Below are 20,500 nucleotides of genomic sequence, written 5' to 3' on the forward strand. Positions count from 1 at the left end.
GGCACGCGGAGGACGGCGCAGGGGGTGCGGGGCACCGAGGTGAGGGGCGCGGCGCACGGGGTACGGGGTGTGGGGCGCAGAGCACCAGTGCGGGGCGCGCGAGGGGGCGGCGCACGGGGTACGGGGCGCGCGGGGAGCGGAGCGTGGGGTGCAGAGGTGCGGGGCGCGCGGGTGCGGGGGTGCGGAGCGCGCAGGGGGCGGCGCACGGGGTGCGGAGGTGCGGGGCACGCGGGTGCGGGGCAAGGGGGTGCGGGCGTGCAGGGGGCGGCGCACGGGGTGCGGGGTGCGGTGCGGGGCACGAGGTGCGGAGGTGAGGGGCGCGGGGTGCGGGGCGCGCGGGGTGCGGAGGTGCGGGTGCGGGGCGCGCGGGGTCCGCGATCCGGGCGCGCTCCGTGCCGCGGGTGAGGCCTGCCCGGCCGGCCCGCCCCGGAGCTCCGGGGTGCGGGAGACGGCGGCCCCGCGGGGGGCTCGGGTCCCGGCCGCCCGCCCGCCCTCCGCGCCCTCCGCGCCCTCCGCGCCCTCCGCGCCGTCCGCACCCGCGCCGCGCTCCGGGGACACCGGCCCTTCCCGGCGCTCGGGGCCCGCGGGCGGGGCGCGGAAGATGGCGGCGCGGCGGGGCCCGGGGCGGGCGCGAGCGGAGGCGGGCGGCGCGCGCGGCTGGGCCGGAGCGGCCAGAGCGGCTAGAGCGGCGCCTGGGCCCGGCGCGCGGCCGCCGCCTCCGCCTCCGCCTCCGCCTCCGCCTCCCCGCCCCGCCCCGCCCCGCCCCGCGCGCCCGCCCGCCCGCCCGCCCGCGCGCCCGCCCCTCCCCGGCCGGGCCGAGCCCCGCGTCGCGCTCCCCCGGGATGGCCCGCGCGCCTCGGCGCTGCCTGGCGGAGCTCACGGCGGAGCGGCGGCCGTGCTCGGGGGGCGCGCGGCGGCGGCGGCGGCGGCGGCGGGGCGCGTGAGGGGCGGCCCGGGGCCGCGCGGGCGCCGCCAACATGTCGGACACCAAGGTAAAAGTTGCCGTCCGGGTCCGGCCCATGAACCGGCGAGGTGAGGAGCTTTCCGCTCGTTTTTATCCGTGGTCGGGCGGAGGGCGGGGGCAACTTTGCAAAGTGCGGGGGCGGCGGGGGGCGCGGGGGCGGCGGGGGCGCGGGGGCGGCGGGGGCCGGGGGGCGCGGGGGCGCGGGGGCGCACGGCTGCCGCCTGGGTCCGGCCCCGCGCCCCCGCCCCCGCCCCCACCCCCCCTCCCCGGGGACAGCCGGGCGCCCGGGGCTGCGGGCGGGATGCTCGGCGCGCAACGGGCCTCTGCCCTCCGCTTTCAGAACTGGAGCTGAACACCAAGTGCGTGGTGGAGATGGAAGGCAACCAGACGGTCCTGCACCCGCCTCCTTCCAACACCAAACAGGGAGAAAGGTAAAGCGGGCGCGGCGAGGGCGCGGAGGAGGAGCCCACCCGCCGGCTCCTGCGAGTTGGATCCCGGAACACGGGGGGCTCCTGCCCATTGTTAGGAGGCCGCCTCCAAGTTTGTCGCACGCTCCCGGCCGAAGCTGCTGCAAGTCCAAGTTCCTCCCCTCCCGCTGCCCCCGCGCCCGCCCCCTCCCACCGCGAGCGCGGCAGCCGGGGCGCCGGGGCCGGCCGGGTGCACGCGGGGGGCGGGGGGCGGGGGGCGGTGCAGCCCTCGACGGCCAGTTCCACACTTTACAGATGAGAAAACTGAGGCCCGAGGCCGGCAAGTGACCATCCCAAGGCCTTGGTTTCGTGGAACCCAGTGCCACCCCCCCCCCCCCCCCCCAGCCACTGCACAGTTTGCTTTATTTGGCAGAATTGTTTTGGGACTTTGTACGTAAGATGGGGGGGAGCCCCCCCCATCCATCATAAAGCAGAACAGTATTGTAGGATGCGAGCTCAGGCGTGGACCATTTAAAATTATTATTTTGTTGGTGCTGGGTCGAGATAATGCCTGCATGTAATGCGCGAATTTTGATTTTCAAGGAAACAAAAGTAGTGCCCTGAGCTGTGTAGACACTGGGGGGGATGTTTAAAGGGGCTGCATTTACTAGATGGCAACATATTTGCATTTGAAAAGTGGTAACTCTTGGATCCTTATTAATTCCGCTCTCTTCCACGCAGCAGTATGGGAAAATGCCTTAAAATAATCTGAATATTTGGCATTTTTCTGGTAAGCCCCTGAGAAGAAAACGGTTGGAATTCATTCAGTATAGCAATGCAGTAGCTTGTAAAAATAGAAAAGGAGGAAAAAAAAAAAAAACAAAAAACCCGGGAGATTTGACAGAATTAATTCCTCTGGGACGTGAGGATGCGTGTGTTTCTAAAAGTCACCTGTTGATTGATGTGCTGCATTTTAGTGGTTTTTGCTCTTGGGAGATTTTTCACTGAGTATAGACTGAAGTAGGGTTTGTATATTTTACCGCTAAAGGGAGCAGCTGCGTCTGTTTTGTAATCATGCCATGTTCAGGCACGGTTTTGCTAAATTTTGGGGAAGAAGTTGTCGGGAGATAAGCCGAGGAGGTCTTGGCTTTTTGTGTTGAGGCTGGAAATTTTTATTCAGTTTGCAAACATTCTGCTACCTATAACAGATCGTCATGGTGATAGGAAATAGCTAAAGTTATATTGAAAATGATGTGTGACTAAATGCTTTTCGGTGATAGATGTATCCTTGGATAATACTTTTAGATCCATTTTAAAGATTTATAGTATTTTGGGTACGTTTGTAGTGGTGTAGTATATTTTGCGGTGCTAGTGAACTGAGTAAATTAAAAAATTTACAGATTTAATCAGATGCCCACATCAACATTTTTTCCCCCCCTAAACCTGGATATTTTTCTATTGTTTCCTCCCCAAATTCTGCTGGGTCAGATTCTTCAAGGCAGCCTGGGAAACAGGTAGAATGTTAGCTCCTGTTAATGTAGCCACTGCTTCTGTGCTCCTTGCTGGCTTGGCACCTGCTCCTTGTCACTCTTAACCGTAGGGAGTATTACTGTTAGCTACTGTTTAATGAAATGAAGCTTTGTGATTTGTGGAGGGAAACATTTAATTTTGTGGTACTTGGATGGGAACGATTTAACTGTAGAGGATTGGTTAGGAATGCTAAATAATGAGTTGATCATTTTTAGGGCCACCACTGCAGTTATGAATCAGGACATTTTAAATAAAGATTTGTAGGGTGATTTGGGGATTCATCCATCTGCTGGCTTATTGGAATAGCCCCTTATCTGAAATTGTTAAGAGCAGCATTGAAACCTAGGCGTTCTGTTGTTTCGTCCTCCTGACAGATAGGATTCTTTGGTGGATGGACCCTCTCTGTGGGATTCTGCCTGGGGACTGGTCACTCAGTTTATAGAAAACTGGAGTGGAGTCTATCCAGCAGTGCTGCTTGTAGGTTAGGATTACTGTCTTTGCAAGGATGGAGACACCAAATGCATTTTGATTTTCATTATGCAGCTTGGTTTCATATTTCTCCACCAGGTTTTCCCTTAAAGCAACAGTGCATTTAAAAATAGAAAGGAAAAAAAAAAAAATAGAAAGGATTCCTCCCTTGGGCTCTGGGTTGATTAATTACAACAGTGCTTCGTGTTTGCATTTCATTTCTATCATTTGTTTTGAGATAGAGCTCAGGGAAAGGTGGGAATATTATTTTTCTTACCTAGAAGTTCAAGGCTTGAAGTATAAGAAGTCTTTAAATAATATTGGCAAACCCGTGTCAAAGTTAGAATTATTATTTTCCTGAAAATTGCCAGAAATTGTTAATGTATTAACCACAAATAGAATTTTTTTTAAAGATTTTATTTATTCATGAGAGACACAGAATGAAAGAGAGGCAGAGACACAGGCAGAGGGCGAAGCAGGCTCCATGCAGGGAGCCTGACGTAGGACTCGATCTCGGGTCTCTAGGTCAGGCCCTGGGCCGAAGGCGGTACTAAACCGCTGAGCTACCCAGGCTGCCCACGAATAGAAATTTTAAATTAGTAAGTGAGAGTTTTCAGTTCTCCCAGTAAAAACAAGCAGGGATGTTTTGATTTCCAGGGAAAGAAACAAATAGGCTTAGCTTTCATAATGTCCCTTCCCCCACCCCCATGGAATCAAAGCCAAGACTACACGTTAAAGGCTAAAAGACCATAGAGCTTCTGAGGTTAAAGATATTTGTTTTGAAATTCTAAAATTATAATACAACACAGAGGTCCTGGTTAATACTTGAGATATATATTGATCACCATTTTGAAACATTAAGATATATATGAACATGTTTTTAAAAGTAATACTGCATTTATATCCAGGAGATATTTATGAAGTTTATATCACATGGCTCCCAGCACAGAGGATCCAAAGATCACTGTGGGCCTAGTGCCTATATCAGAGGTTCGCACCTTTGAGAGATGTGAGAAGGAAGAGGGAAAAATAGAATACAGTGAGGTAGATTATGTAGACTATACTTTTGTCATCATATGCACTATATTATTTGGAGATTACCTGTTTCCTCTTCTGTCTCCTCCTGAGGATGCACGCTCCCTGAAGGCAGGTACCTTATCCTGCTTACCTTTGTGTCCCGTGCCCTAAATAGCACATCGCAGGTGCTCAGCAAGTGTCAGCACTGAGTAGGCTCCCTAGTGTGATGAGGGTACTGAGGAGGGGCTATGGAAGTGACCCAGCCTGCAAGGAAGGTGGCATTTGTGCTAGTCATGTGGGTGCTAAGAATGTAGGTTCACTTTTTCAAGATTAGGAGAAAGTCTTCTGTCAAAGAAAGCGAAAGCATGCCTGCTGCAGATTACTTCTGGCTGGTTGTGTGTATGTGTGTGCACGCACACGCGGTGCATGGAATAGAATGCAGAATCAAGGCAAGTCAGCAGGGGGGAAGAGAATGAGAACCCCAGTTTGCCCAAATTAATGGCTTAACAACCAAAGTATGAACAGATACATAGGGTAAAGTCTTCTTTTGCACTATTACCTCCCGTTCTTCTCATCCCCTCATCTCTCCAAAAAAAATAATAATAATAATAATAATATTTTCAGACACACACAAACACACATACATGAATATATTGTTTATGTATGTTTCAACAAATGTCTTTTCTAACTTTACCCATATTTTAATACTCATTCTTTTTGTTTTTTTTACATCTAGTTTGGATGAGAGTGGTGTTTTAAAAACATGGATGGGATCCCTGGGTGGCTCAGTGGTTTGGTGCCTGCCTTCGGCCCAGGGCCTGATCCTGGGGTCCCAGGATCGAGTCCCATGTCCGGCTCCCTGCGTGGAGCCTGCTTCTCCCTCTGCCTGTGTCTCTGCCTCTCTCTCTCTCTCTCTCTCTCTGTGTCTCTCATGAATAAGTAAATAAAATCTTTAAAAAAATATATATAGATGGATGGCTTATGCATCTGATTTTTATAACTTTTAGGAAGTAAAGCTTTATCATGAAGAGAGTATAATGGAACTTGTTTCTATAGAAGTTTTTGTTCTTGTTTTATATAAGTGAATCTTTGGGTAAGCATTCAAAGCAATGTGCATGTATAACTTGGCTGGGCTAAAAGAAGAATGGGATAAATTTAGGCTCTTAGTAAAAGAGCATCAAAGTTTTAGCTACTTGCCCAATTTTTCCATACTGCAAAATGTGCCGTGTAGTGTGTAAAGTGTATCTCCGAAGGTCAGTGGTAGAAAGCTACGTTTCTTGGTTGACTGGTTGACTGTATATATATTTTTTAGTTCATGTATCGTATGTTGCAATTTTTTTTCCAAGCTGGCTTCCCCTGCTATTCCAGTGGCTTCTAGGATGGCTCCTTCTGCTTGAGTATATTTGCAGACCAGAAATTTAGAAATTAGTGAAAGTCATGTGAAATTTAAAAAATAGATCATCTAAGAATCAGTAATAATTCCACCTTATAAAATTATTTGATTTGAATTCTCTTTTGTTTCCTTGTGGTTGTTATGTTTCTTTCTAGCTCAAATATTATAGTTGGCTGTAAAAAAGCAGAGCATTTAGGTTTCATTAATATAAGAGTGATTATTCTTCATGCATGACATTAGTGGTATTTTATTTATATATATATATATATACATATTTTAAAGATTTATTTATTTATTCATGAGAGAGAGAGACCCAGGCACCCCCCATTAGTGGTATTTTAAAGAGCATTATAATGGAATATTGTCATTAGCTGTCAGTGTTTGCCATGCCTTTGTTTTAAAATAAAGGTAGAGGGACACCTGGGTGGCTCAGAGGTTGAGCATCTGTTTTCGGCTCAGGTGGTGATCCTGGGGTCCTGGGATCGAGTCCCACATAGTCTCCTCTCGAGGAGCCTGCTTCTCCCTCTGCCTGTGTCTTTGCCTCTCTCTCTGTCTCTCTTGAATAAATAAATAGAACCTTTAAAAAGTGAAAGATTTCAATCTACCTTTATATATTTTTTTAAGATTTATCTATTTATTCAAGAGAGACACACAGAGAGGCAGAGACACAGGCTCCTTGAGAGGAGCCTGATGTGGGACTCGATCCCAGGACTCCAGGATCACCACCTGAGCCGAAAACAGACCCTCAATCGCTGAGCCACCCAGGTGTCCCTGGAATCTCTTATTTTTAAAAACAAAAGTAAAACTAATTATAATGCAGTGTAGATTAGAGTAGTGATTTAAAAATCATTTTGTTCACAGTCCACAGTTAAAAATACATTTAATATCACGGACAGTGTGTGTGTGTGTGTGTGTGTGTGTGCGTGCGCACTTGAGTGAAGGTTCATGAAAATATTACTGTGTGCAGCGTATTTGTTACTTCCTATCTCTCTCTGTTCTAATTCATTTTAGAAATGATGATTGACTTACTGAATTAATTTCATAGTCCATTAATGATTTATAAATTTATAATTTGAAAAACAAGGTTAGTGGTTAAGAGGTTGGGTTCTGAATGTGTGTTTGTGGTTGCACACGTACATGTATATGTGTGTGTATGTAAAATCAGTGTATTTTAGTGGTGCCTGGGTGGCTCAGTGGGTTAAGCCCTTGCCTTTGGCTCAGGTCATGACCTCAGGGTCCTGGGATTGAGCCCCGCATGGGGCTCTCTGCTCAGCAGAAAGCCTGCTTCTCCCTCTCCCTCTGCCTGTCGCTCCCACTCCTTGTGCTCTCCCTCTGTCAAATAAATTCTTAAAAAAAATGTAAATTCAGTGTACTTCATTTTTTAAGTAATCTCTTTTGATTAATTAATATAAGGGGGCTTGAACTCATGACCCTCATGATCAAGTCTCATATTCTTCTGACTGAACCAGCCAGGTGCCCCTAGTGTACATAATTTAAAGTGTAAAGTAGATTTTATAATTTGTAAAATCTATGATAAAAAGAAGGAATCCTCTTTTTTCATTTCTTTCCTCAGAAGCAACCACATATAGCAATTTTAGCTCATCCTTTTGGAATTTTCCTCCATATTTCTAACAGGCTGGTAGTGCTAGTTTTTTTTTTTTTTAAATTTTTTTATTTGCTCTGTGTTTTCATTCTATGTCCCATCCTCCCCACCCCCAAATTCTTCCCATCCCCCATTTTCCCAAAATACTTATATGGTAATTTTGGTTGTGTCAATATTTAGTGTTTATATTACTTATGGTTATATAATATAGTCAGCTACTTACAGTTGAGCCATGTGCTCTTCTATGATTTCTTTTACAGTCATACAAAATTGTTTGTTTTCCCTGGAGTTAACTATTGTTTTTCTTTTTTCTTTTTTCCTTAATTTGCTTCGTTTTCTATGTACTTCTCCTTAATTCAACATTTAAATTTTCTGCCCCTTGCATAAATCTCCTTTCAAGACATTTAAACACATCAGGTACTCTCTTGATTTCATCTCCTTAGAGACATTTCTTCTTAAGCCTTCCAACATGCTCCTTTATGAACTGGCAGTCTTCTCTGCCTGATATAGCTGTCATCTTGGGGTTGCCTGTCACATCATTTTGAGGATTTTACCTCTCTTCTATGTGGAATCTGTTGTTTTTTTGTTTCTGTTTTCTTTCTTGGTTTACTGCCTTAATTTTGTAGAGCATATTATTTAGTAGCTTCCTTTGAAAGGGTGTTTGGAAGGTAAAGTTTTTGAAGCCAAGAAAATATCTATTCTACTACTCATCTCATTGGTAGTTTCCATGGGTATCAAATTCCATTTTTATAGACATTTGGTTGCTCTGTTGTCTTTTACTTACCTGTGTTTCTGTTGAAAAGTCCAAAGCGATTTGGGTTTTTTTCTTTCTTTTTTTTTTTTTGAATTAAAAAATTCTTTTAAATTAAAAAACATTTTCTTTAAAGACTTTATTTATTTACTTGACAGAGAGAGAGTGAATGCCTGTGTGCCCACAAGCTGGGGATAATGACAGAGGAAGAAGAAAAAGCAAGCTCCCCACTTGCTCTCTGCTTAGCAGAGAGCCTAATGTGGGGTTTGATCTCAGGACCCTGGCTGGGATCATGACCCAAGCCGAAGGGAGATAATTGACCAACTGAGTCAACCAGGTGCCCTGCTCTTTGGGTTTCTAATCTTTTAGATGTGACATGGATTTTTACTCTCTGGAATCTTGTAGAATATTCTTTTCTTCCCCATTTTTGAGAAATCACAGTAGGTCTTTCTAACCTGGAAATGTATATGCTTCTTGTCTTTTTGTTCTGCCTTCTGGGAGATTTCCTCTTATCATCCATCTTTTATGTTTAATTTTTCTTTTACTTTATCATTTTTAATTTCCAAGAGCTCTTTTTTTTTTTGGTCTCTGGCTTTTTTTTTTTTAAAGATTTTATTTATTTATTCATAGAGACACAGAGAGAGGGGGGGGGCAGAGACACAGGCAGAGGGAGAAGGAGGCTCCATGCAGAGAGCCTGACATGGGACTCGATCCAGGGTCTCCAGGATCACGGCCTGGGCTGCAGGCAGCGCTAAATCGCTGTGCCACCCGGGCTGCCCATCTGGCCTTTTTTTTTAAATTAAAAACTTTATTTATTATTTTTAAAAAATTTTATTTATTTATTCATGAGAGACACACACAGAGAGGCAGAGACACAGGCAGAGGGAGAAGCAGGCTCCATGCAGGGAGCCTGATGTGGGACTCGATCCTGGGTCTCTGGTATCACACCCTGGGCTGAAGGCGGTGCCAAACCGCTGAGCCACCTGGGCTGCCAGTAAATCCTATAATTGAAGGTAGTAGCTGCCCTAGTCAATGCTTAATTAACAGCATTCATGAAGATAATTAGCTATAGTCAGTACAAGAAACCATGTAAGTAGGAATATCCTGTTTCTGTATCACTAAAATTTTAGTTGATTTTTTTTTTGAGTTATCTTTAATTTAAAAATATCTATGTTTGTTTGGCTGGGAAATTTTTTCTACCTGATACCAAACTGGCCAGTTTATCACTGTACCCGTTAAATTGGCTGTTTTTGAAAAAATCTAGTTAGAGATAAGCAGATAACTTGGATTGTTTCTGATGTTTAACAAAATTACACAGGCCATGCACTCATATTTTTCAGGAATGAATTATATTTTTCAGAAATTTTTCAGGAATGAGTTTCCCCAAATAGGCCTTTTGAAGACATCAAGGTTTCTCAGAATTATTCAGCCACCCCCTTCTCAAATCTTCCCTCGAGCTATACTAGAGAAGGTGTTTATGCATTTAGAATTTATTTATTTACTTATTTTCTTAAAGATTTTATTTATTGATTCATGAGAGACATAGAAAGAGAGGCAGAGACACAGGCAGAGGGAGGAGAAGCAGGCGCCATGTAAGGAGCCTGATGTGGGACTCCATCCCAAGAATTCAGGATCACACCCTGAGCCAGAGGCCGCTCAATGGCTGAGCCATCCAGGTGCCCCTGCATTTAGAATTTAAAGGAGTTTGGAGAACATTACCAGCATAGGAAACAGAATAGCAGAGAAACCAACACAGAAACACCCAGAAAGATTACATTGTGCCTTGACAACGTAAGAAGTTCAGTTTATTAGCAACAGAGCTGTCAATAAAGGAAGTAAGGCTAAAATTTATATGAAAACATCTATTAGGGGCACTTGGGTGGCTCAGTTAGTTAAGCATCTCCCTTCAGCTCAGGTGATGATCCCAGGGTCCTGGGATTGAGCCCCGCATTGGGTTACTTGCTCCGGGGAGCCTGTTTCTCTCTTTACCGCTGCCTGCTGCTCCCCTGCTGTACTTTCTTTCTCTGTCAAGTAGATAAATAAAACTTAAAAAAACCAAAAAACATGTATTAAAACAATCAAGAATTGTTTTTTTTTAAAAAAATTATTCATTTATTCATGAGAGAGACACACACAGAGAGAGAGAGAGAGAGAGAGGCAGAGACACAGGCAGAGGGAGACGCAGGTTCCATTCAGGGAGCCCCATATGAGACTCTATCCCGGTTTTCCAGTATTATGCCCTGGACTGAAGGCCGCGCTAAACCACTGAGCCACCTGGGCTGCCCAAGAATTGATTTATGTGGGATTCAGGAGTTTTTTTGTTTTTATTTTTGTTTTTTGTTTTTGTTTTTTGTAAGATTTATTTATTTATTTTAGAGAGCACATATGTGTGAGCAAGGGGAAGGGCAGAGGGAGAGGGAGAATCTTCAAGCAGACTCCCTGCTGATCATGGATCCTGACAAGGGGCTCAATTACAGGATCCTGAGATCATGACCTGAGCCAAAATCAATATTTGGTCACCCAACCAACAGAGCCATCCAGGTGCCCCGGGAGCTATCTTTTCAGAGAAAATCACTCTACAAAATATTTCTGGGGTTTTAGACTTGCAAATGTAAGAAGAAAATGTGAGAAATTCCTCCTTCAGAATTAGTTTATTTGGAATTTTATCACCCAACAATTCTGTGAAAACTAAATAAACAAGTTAAGTATTCACATCTCTAAAATTTTACTTGTAAAAATGCATAATTCTTCCATTTGATTGTTGGATCTAAGGTTAAGAGGGAAAGTAGAGGGAAGATATCCTTGCAGACTCTTGGGAATTGGACAACCCATCTATGCCTCATTATTTGCTTGAGTCCTGTCTGGATTTCATGTTTCTATGAAATGAACAATTCAGTAAATCATGATAAAAGTAGTAGAACTGTTTTACCAGATTATTCTTGCAGTGGATTTTTCACATCAAAGCACAATTATATCTTTTAAAACAATTGCTTCCTCAGATACTCTAAAATTTTTTTTTCATAGGTAACTTTATGAGATGTATGGCAGAAAGACAAAGGGGTGGGGGTCATTGTCTGTCCAGACCTAACCAGTTCTTTTCCCTCTACCTTCATTTTGTCTGTGTCTAAGTAATACACAAATTTGCAGTCACAGTTTTGTGTTTTGCTTTTCTCCCATTTCTATTCTGTTATGCTGTATAATTTTCATAATTATAATTTTAATAGTTCAGTAGTCTGTTTAGTTTCATAATTTTTAACCATTTAAATGATTTTTAGACCTTAAGGTTTCTCTTAGGATTATAAATAACAGCATCTTTATGACGTTTTTTAGAATCCTTTGCTAACTGAAAGGTGTTTCTTGTCAAGCACACATGCTAACAAAGAAATTTACCTTTGAAATGGTTATGACCAGCATGAACTATTCTCTTACATTATAATGGAATTAAAAGTTGATAATTTGCAGATTTAAGTATGCTCTATAGGTCATGAGAAAAATGATTTTGTTTGGGCAGTAACAGAACCAGGAGTTCTCACTCTTGAGTGTGCATCAGAGTTTTGGAGAACTCCACCTCAATCAAAAGGTTCTGATCCAGTAGGTCTCAGATGTGGCTTGAGAATTTACATTTCTAACAAATTCCTAATGATGCTGATGCTGTTAGCTTAGGATCAGACTAGTGGTTTAGACTAGTACAGACTAGTGCTTTAGGTTGAGACAACTACTGGTTTAGACTAGTACTGTCCAATAGAATTTTCTGGGATGATGGACATGTTCTATATATCTACATCCAGTATGGTAACCACCAGCTGTATATGATAACTGAGCTCTTGGTATGTGGCTGGTGCAACCAAATAACTGAATTTTAAATTTTGCTTAATTTTCATTAATTTAAATTTAAACAGCTGCATGCTTGTGGCAGGTGGCTACCGTATTGGACAGCAGCGGTCTGGCCATGATTGCTCATTAGAATCAGCTGGGGTGCCTTAAACAGATGCCTGGGTCCTACCCTTGGAGCTTCTGGCTGAATTGGGCTGTAATACACCTTAGGTATTGAGATTTTTAAGTGCCTTTCAGATGTCCCAGTAACGATCATTGTTCAACTCATTGCCCCCAAACTTAGTGGTTTCTAAAATAACCATTTTCTTATGTTCATGGATTCTGTGGGTCAGGAATTCAGGCAGAGCAAAGCAGGTATGACGTATCTGTTCCACAAGTCTGGGACCTCATCTTTGAAGACTAGAAGTCTGAGGGTTTAGACATCTGAAGGTTTGCCTGGGTTGAGTGTCCAAGGTGGTTAACTCACATGGTTGGCAGTTGATTCTCGTGTGTAGCCAAGATTGAGAATGACTGGTCCAGTTTAATAAATCAGATTTGATAGCCCAAGTGTCACACCTTGTCCCTTGGTTGGTTTATTTTGCCACTTTGATTGTGATCATGTACTCACAACTATTAACTCTCTGAAAATTAATGTAGGAAAGCTCATAAAATTGGCCTACGTATTTACCTTATTAAGGTAATTTATGGAACTTTCATAGGACTTTCCTGTGCCAAGGGTATATATTACTGTGAACATAAAGTCTCATAAAGCTAAATAAATTCTCTCCCATTAAGAAGAAAAGAAAGAAAAAAAAATGCCTCCTACTCCCTAGCCAGGTGTGTTTAATAAAAATGCCTCTCCTGATTTGTTTTTTCTTGAATTCCGGCAGCAGGGGAAGGAATTACCTAAGTTATCTAGATGCAGAGTACTTGCCTCCTGCCTATCCTTTGCCTAGATGCTGACTTCTTGGGAAGCACGGGCTCCTCAGCTTTCGAGTGGCCTGTGGGCCACAGTTTCTGCTTATAGGGCCGGTCACGGTGCAGCCCTTCAGCTTCAGCTCCTGTACAGTCGCGGGGCCTGGGGGCCCCGTGTATATGGAGGGTCAGCATGGCGGGATGAACTGGCAGTCGAAATGCTGTCTGGTTCTGCCGCTAACTTGGCATATATCCCTGAGCTAGCCATCAGGCCTTTTCCATCTGAATTCCTACATCTGTATAATGGAGGGCTAGACAAGGTAATCTTAAAATTTTTTGAGGCCTAAGATTCAGATTTATCCCACCTGTACTTAATATGTAGCGTTGAGTCAAACAGGGTAAGTAGGTAAGATTAATAGGAGCTTTGTAACTTGCTTCTCGGAGCGTCAGGAAAACCGGGGTGGGCAGGGCTGGTGTTCTCGACAGGCTCTGTTTGCCTGCAGTAGCTGATGCAAGAATTGAAGGTGTCGAGTGAAATAAGACAGCCACTTGCTCTTGCGCTCTGAAGTCGTTACCAGCTAGCAGAGGAGCCTGGGTCCCTTACAGACATTCTCCATGCCTCCTGCCTCAGCTGGGGCAGCAGCACATATAGAGCAGTATGCGTGGGCCGGGATGGTCGATCATCTGATTTGGACTTTTCGATTAGTTTTCATCTTGTACAGTTGGGGTTTCTTGGGGAAGCAGTGTTTTTTTTTAAGCTGTTCCTTGCAGTCATGCAGCTGTTTTATGCAATAAGCGTCTATATACCGGGGTGTAGAAATGACATTACCAGAAATGTTTGCTTCAAATGTCCTTGGGCAGCTTATTTTTGTTTCTTAGGGTTCTATTAGAACCCTACCAAACTGTGATTGATCCTCATTATTTCCTGTCTTCCACTGTGGGACCAGCTCTGGTTAGTGTGTGTGTGTACGTATTTGCCCTCTGGTTTGTGCTTTCCTAACATTTCTTTTATTTTTTTTGATTATTTTTAAAATAATTTATTTATTCATGAGAGACACAGAGAGAGGCAGAGACAGAGGCGGAGGGAGAAGCAGGCTCCCTGTGGAGAACCTGATGTGGGACTCGATCCCAGGATCTGGGATCATGCCCTGAGCCAAAGGCAGACGCTCAATCACTGAGCCACCCAGGTGTCCCTCCTGGCGTTTCTTTTAAAAGCAAAGTGGAGGTATCGATTCTGGGCGGCCCTTCGGTGTCTGGTCTGTAGGTGTGATGAGCTTTGCTGCTGTAAGAAGCAGTGTGAGGAAAGCATCTGTGTGCCATTCCCTTGGCGGAAGAAGTTTGGAGTCTTTTTTTTTTTTTTTTTTTTTTTTAAGACAGGGAACAGGAAGGAAGCCTTTGAGGAAAGGGAAGCTTTACTTTTTGCTGTTAGCTCTTTGTGTTGTCTTGAAGAGACACTCCCTAGATTGTACTTCCACCACCAAGAACCACAGATATTCCTGTATCTCAAGCTGGGAGCCTCAGAGGAAAAGGGACATACAGAAGGGACACAATGGTGACACTCACAGACATTGCAGTACTAGTACCAAGTAGTTTTATCCCAAATTTTGGAAGGGCACAGTGAACACACATATAGTTTGTTGAACAGATTAATGAACCTTTTAACAGACTTACATTCTGTGGTTTAATAAAGCAAGTCTTCAGAATTGATGCTTTGTGTGCCTACCTATGTATTATCCCAGCTAAACAGAGAATGTGTAAAGATTTACAGGCTGAACCTCCAGTTGAAACTGCCCTTTTTAAATTGGATAACAAACTGTTAGGATTTTTTGTTTTGTTTTGTCATTTTGTTCTCTATCTTGAACTTCTATTTATATAGTTAATTAAAGTTTAGAATTCACTATACAAATTGTAACGGAATAGTTCCGTTACTACATTGAGAAAGATCCTTAAAATTACTTGTTTCAAGGGTAATGTTTTGAGTAAGTAGGGAGGAGCATGGTCGGGCAAGCTATCAAGATAATGGTGTTAAATTTGAGCAACCCTATCCAATTTGAAACATCTGCTTTTTTGATCTAGAGTTACAGTACAAATAGGTAGTATTAGCATGGCAACATCACTAAGTATTTTTGAAGCCTTGAAGTATTGCTGGCTTTGATAGTTAGAATAATATTCCTCTCTTGAGGATGACAGCTTAGTCTGTGCTTTTATGATGAATTATGCAGTGGAAATAATTTTCCAAAATTGCTGGTCCTGCACTGTACTCCTAAGGGACTTTTTTTTTTTTTGGTTTTGTTTTATTTTTAAGTTCTCTAGCCAGGTTATTATTTAACTAGCTTTTTCAAAGAGTGACTTCTAGCTCTCCTTGCTCATTGGTTCCCAGACTTGAGAGCCAATTTTAAAAAGAAACCGTAGAAATAAGGGCACCTGGCTGGCTGAGTTGGTAGAGCACAGGGCTCTTGATCCTCGGGGTCATGAGTTCAAACCCCATGTTGGGCAGAGAGCTTACTTAAAAAAAAAAAAAAAAACAAAACAAAAATTAGGGGCAGCCCCGGGGTGGCTCAGCGGTTTAGCACCTGCCTTTGGCCCAGAGTGGGATCCTGGAGACCCGGGATCAAGTCCCACATCAGGCTCCCTGCATGGAGCCTGCTTCTCCTCTGCCTGTGTCTCTGCCTCTCTCTCTCTCTCTCTCTCAAGAATAAATAAATAAAATCTTAAAAAAAAAGTAAATTAAAAAAATTGTGATAAAGAGCTTCTAACTTCTTTTAAATGTGCCAAGCAAGCACGCTAAAACAAAAACACTGCGTCTTGATATTTCATTTAATAAAATAAACCTCTTAACAACAGAAGGAAGGACATAATTAGCATTTAAACATGGGCTAAATTTAGTTTTGTAAAATACTCAGCACATTGTTAACTTTCTCCTTTCCTGGGAATTGATGGAAACATTACCACATGTCACCTGTAGACTGTGACATGCATTTCAATGACCCTGGTGTCTGTGATGTCTAGTAGGACATCACCTATTATATTATGATTGTGAGCATCTTTGCCACCTTTAATCCTAAAAGCCAAAGCACATACTATGAATGTTAAAGGAGTTTTGTCTTTTAAAAATTGAACAAAGTGGGGCGCTGGGGTGGCTCAGTCTTTTAAGTGTACAACTCTTGATTTTTTGGCTCAGTTAATGACCTCAGGGTGGTGGGATCAACCCCATGTAGGGCTCTGCACTCCGTGCAGAGCCTGCTTGAAATCCTCTTTCCCTGTGCCCCTTCCCCCCCCCGCTCTCTTTCTCTCAAATAAATAAATCTTTAAAAAAATTGAACAAAGCATCCTCTTTATTTGTATATATCATTGCATTTTTGGAATGGTACAGGAAACATCTTTGCTTTTGTAGTTTGGTGGGTTGAAATAAATTTATCAATCTAGGTAAAAGTTAGTTTAAACAGAGTTTAAAATTTCATAAGTATGGTAAATTACCTCATATCTGAGCCAGAGCCTTTATGCTCAAGGAAGGGAAATCTTTTATTTGCCGTCTGCAGTGTTTCTGTGGCCATTAGTTGGGTATAAACAACGAAGCATCGTGACAGAATGGTGTAGTGGCCAAGAGCCCCTTTGGGGGACTTTGGAGGCTAGTTGCTTGCATGTGAGTCACTTACTGGCCATGAAATGTTGGGCGAGTCCCTTAACCCTCATGCCTTGGTTTCCTCATTCATAAAATGGAAATAGTGAGAGTGCAGACATTGTAGGGCTTTGGGGATTAGCACCATGCTTGGCACATAGCACATGCTAACTGTAGATAATTTTATTATTTTTATTACTGTGGGACACTCAATGCTCATTGACCTGGGTTTTATTTATTTTTTTTAAAGATAGATTTATTTATTTATTTGTTTGTTTGTTTGTTTTAGGGAGGGTCAGAGGGAGAGAGTCTCAAGTGAGCTCTGTACTCAGTGGGGCTCGATCCCATGGCCTTGAGATCATGAGCTGAGCCGAAACCAAGCAGTTGGATGCTCAACCTACTAGCCACCCAGGCACTCCCAATATGGGTTTTGTTTCTAATCTTCTTACTCATTCCAAGTTTAATAAATGTTTTTTTTTTAACATTCATAAAACAGCAATTAAAGTAGGAAACTTTACCATTCCCATTCTTCTTTTAAAAAAATATTTAATTTATTTATTTAGAGTTGGAAGGAGAGGCAGAGAAGAGAGAGAACCTTAAGCAGGCTCCATGTCCAACTTGGAGCCCTGTAAGGGCTTGATCTCATGATCTGATGAGATCATGACCTGAGCTGGAATCAAGTGTCTCGGACACTTAACTGACTGAGCCACCCAGATGCCATGAAAACCTTACAGTTCTTTTAAGTATTATAACGTTTCTTGTTACTTTTGATTGAAATCTCTATACTTTTGTCTTTGCAATGATTATGGGCCTATATGTCTGTGTTCTAGTTATTGGATGCTGGTCGTTATTACCTTAGACACAGCATGATCTCAGAAAGTGTCTATTGTGCTAGACTATATTTCTATTAATTGGATGTAATGAATGGTTAGTAGATAGACTTTATTTAGTGTAGGGGATTTATAGACGGCTAGTACTCCCTAGACATAAACTGACTTCTGAGGAAATCACTCTGAAGGTACTGAAACATCGTGTTCACTAATGTTGGGTTTCTGTGCTTCCATTTTTCTTCCTTGAGGCAACCACCTGTATTATTCCAGTCCCAGGCTGGTCACGTTTGTTCCAATGGTTTATTGGAGACACGGACTCATGGCCTCTCTATTAAAAATTCAAAATAAAGAAGTGTTTTTACTTATCTGTCTGGCTCTCAGGCACCTGTTAAGTGAGTGTATTTTATCCTTGGACTTATTTATTATAATCTTCTTGGTTTGGCTTTTTTTTTTGTTTTTTTGACACTCTAAAATTTGGAAAATATATTTGAGCTGTTTCCTAGAAATACCATACAGTAGTTTACTTTGAATTTACTGGTTGTTTTCTTAAATATATATATTTTAAAGATTTATGTATTTATTTGAGAGCGAGAGCACACAAGTGGGAGGGGCAGATGGAGACAGAGGGAGAGAATCCTCAAGCAGAATCCATGCTGAGCCCTGATTCCAACCCAGGTCTCGATCTCATGACCCTGAGATCACCACCTGAGCTGAAACCAAGATTTGGATGCTTAAATGACTGAGGCACCGAGGCACCCTGTTTCTTAAAATATTTTTCCAAAAAAATGTACCATGCAAATGTGTACCATGCATATATGGTGGCCCTTTTAACAAGGGAGCAATGCACGCCCTCAGAAATTTTGATCAGGTTATCCAGTTGTTTGCAGAAATACCCCAAAACTGAAGAGGAACAAAATGAAAAGTATTGATATTCTAAATACTTTGTATGTTTACTTGAAGGAACGTGGTGTGTGCGCTTGCTTTTCTCTTTGCTCTTGGTAGGCGTAGAACATCTGAGCCATTGTCTGGGCTTGGGAAGTGGGGAGGAGTGCGGGCTGTGTTTCTCCCATTGGCCTCTCCCTCCCCTCAGGGTGCTCTCTGAGTTCCCTGCTACCACCCCTTTGCTCCACCCCTGGAAGCAAAGAACTGGATGGGGCAGAGGAAGCAGGAGGAGTGCCAGCTTCGTGATGGCGTGGACTTCTCAGCCTTTCCCCCTAAAGCCATCTCAGTGATCTGGAGCCGCAGTGGGCCAAGTGGGAAAGCACAAAGCCAGGCTCCATGTGTCTCACTCTGGAGCTGGAATGTTTTAAAGTATCTGAGGGATGTATTAGATAAGCTGCAGTTTTAAATTGGAACAAAGCCTTTTACTTGATTAGTCAGCTTGGGTGATTAAACAGCTATTAAGCAGCATGTATCAGATCCTGTCAGAAAGTATCATTCCTGGTGTGACGCTGACCACAGAGGAACGTTTTTTGTTTCAGGATTCGGAGAGAGGAGATCTAATGACAGGGTGAAAGTAAATAGATTTCAGATCAGTTACATGCTTGCAGACCTTTGCCTGATTCCATTACCAGGTTGTTTGTTTGTTTGTTTTAATTAACTTGAATGCAGTCTTTGACTTAAATGTCTGTGGATCCTGGAAAGGCTTGGCTGTGGGTGGTGGCGACCAGCATCTCCTCCCTAAACCTTTCTCTTATTTGGTGAATTCTTTCTAGGGATGTTGGTGACTGGCTTTTATGATTGTTGAACCGAAATAGGTTATACTCATTTAAAAGCATTGAATCCATTCTCCTTATCATTCTGATGCCCTTCCTCCATCCATGTGGCCACAACCTGTTGCCCTGAATAATGGGAAAAAGAAATGTTGCAGAGGGCCAGCTTGTTCACATGTGTTAGCGAAGAGGGGCTGCTGGAAATGCAAGCCAACTGGTTCTTGATCTGAGAGCCTCTGGGAGCAGTGTGGTGTAGGGTAGGGAGGGGGAGAGGGGCCTGAAAACTCTTGTAAGAATCTGAAGTAGAAATTTGTTTGTTTGTTTGTTTATTTATTTATTTATTTAAGATTTATTTATTTATTTATTTATGATAGACACAGAGAGAGAGAGAGAGAGGCAGAGACACAGGCAGAGGGAGAAGCAGGCTTCATGCCGGGGGCCTGATGCGGGACTTGATCCCTGGACTCCAGGATCGCCCCCTGGGCCAAAGGCAGGCGCCAAACCACTGAGCCACCCAGGGATTCCCCTGAAGTAGAAATTTAATCAAACCAAAGCTACCTCCCCTGGCACCTCCTTTATTGCACCAAGCCCCTGTGTAGAATGGGGCTGTTGGAGAGTACTTTTGTTTCTCGCAGGGTTTGTAGTACAGAACGCTTGCTGGCTGGAGCCTCGAAGTGTTGAGCATGATGCTTTCCTCACTGCTCGTCCCACTGGTGTCCTGGTGCCCTGGTGCCCTGGGCTTGTCCCACTGAGCCCTGGGCTCAGGCTGCCCTTCTGGGAGTGACATGAAGTTGAGAGAGGCTATAGTTTAGGCTGAATTTCAGGGCCTGTAAATTGGGGAAAAATAATAACACATTTCTAGTTTTCTAAAGAGGTCTTTTTCATGAAAGCTCTTCAGTTGCTTGTGGCTTCTCTCCTGCAGAATGTGGCCCTGTAATACAGACTTCTAATTTTACAGCGGGGTATTACATCAGCACACAGAGCCACATGGCCCTGGAGTCATAATTGTGAATGTCCCTGCATGAGCATCGTTAGCGGGGGCAGAAGGCCTGGCTGGTGTGTGGCGCTGTCTGCTCTGGGGGCTGCTTTGGGGAGGCAAGTGGAGCTCTGGGGGCTGCTGTGGAGTCCCCAAGTGGAGACTGCCTAGCATCTCATATGCTCTGACTGGGGTTGGCAGACATATGCAAGCAGGGCCCCATGCCACTTTGCACCATGTTAGCAAATGATCATTGGGGTTTGTTATCTTCAGAACTTGGAGCACTTCTCATTTTGGCCAGGCTTCAGCCACAGCACTCTTCTGGAGTTTTGGGAGGGAACATGGCATTTTATTTTTTAATTAATTGTCCAGCCTTCCTTTTCTCCATTGGCAATTGAGGAGCTCCGTGGAAGGTGGACAGGAGATCGAGCCCATATAGGAATCATATGGGTAAGCCGCCTCCGCCCTAAAGGTCAGCTGATCCCCTTAGGAGGTGGGCAGA

At 44.0% G+C, this 20,500-nt stretch overlaps 1 protein-coding gene across 10 annotated transcripts in view; it reads left to right on the top strand.

Annotated features, from left to right (window-relative positions):
* The first annotated feature begins 918 nt into the window (after positions 1-918).
* Positions 919-20,500, top strand: part of KIF13A (kinesin family member 13A) — a 211,227-nt gene continuing 191,645 nt past the window's right edge. For all 10 annotated transcript variants that reach the window (XM_072814303.1, XM_072814305.1, XM_072814307.1 and 7 more), the window contains exons 1-2: positions 919-1,032; positions 1,305-1,395. In XM_072814303.1, the coding sequence (XP_072670404.1) occupies positions 978-1,032; positions 1,305-1,395 (146 nt within the window). In that variant the 5' untranslated portion in view covers positions 919-977. The remainder of the gene's footprint in view (positions 1,033-1,304; positions 1,396-20,500) is intronic.

This window comes from Canis lupus, chromosome 37, assembly GCF_048164855.1.
Source record: "Canis lupus baileyi chromosome 37, mCanLup2.hap1, whole genome shotgun sequence".
Taxonomy (NCBI): domain Eukaryota; kingdom Metazoa; phylum Chordata; class Mammalia; order Carnivora; family Canidae; genus Canis; species Canis lupus.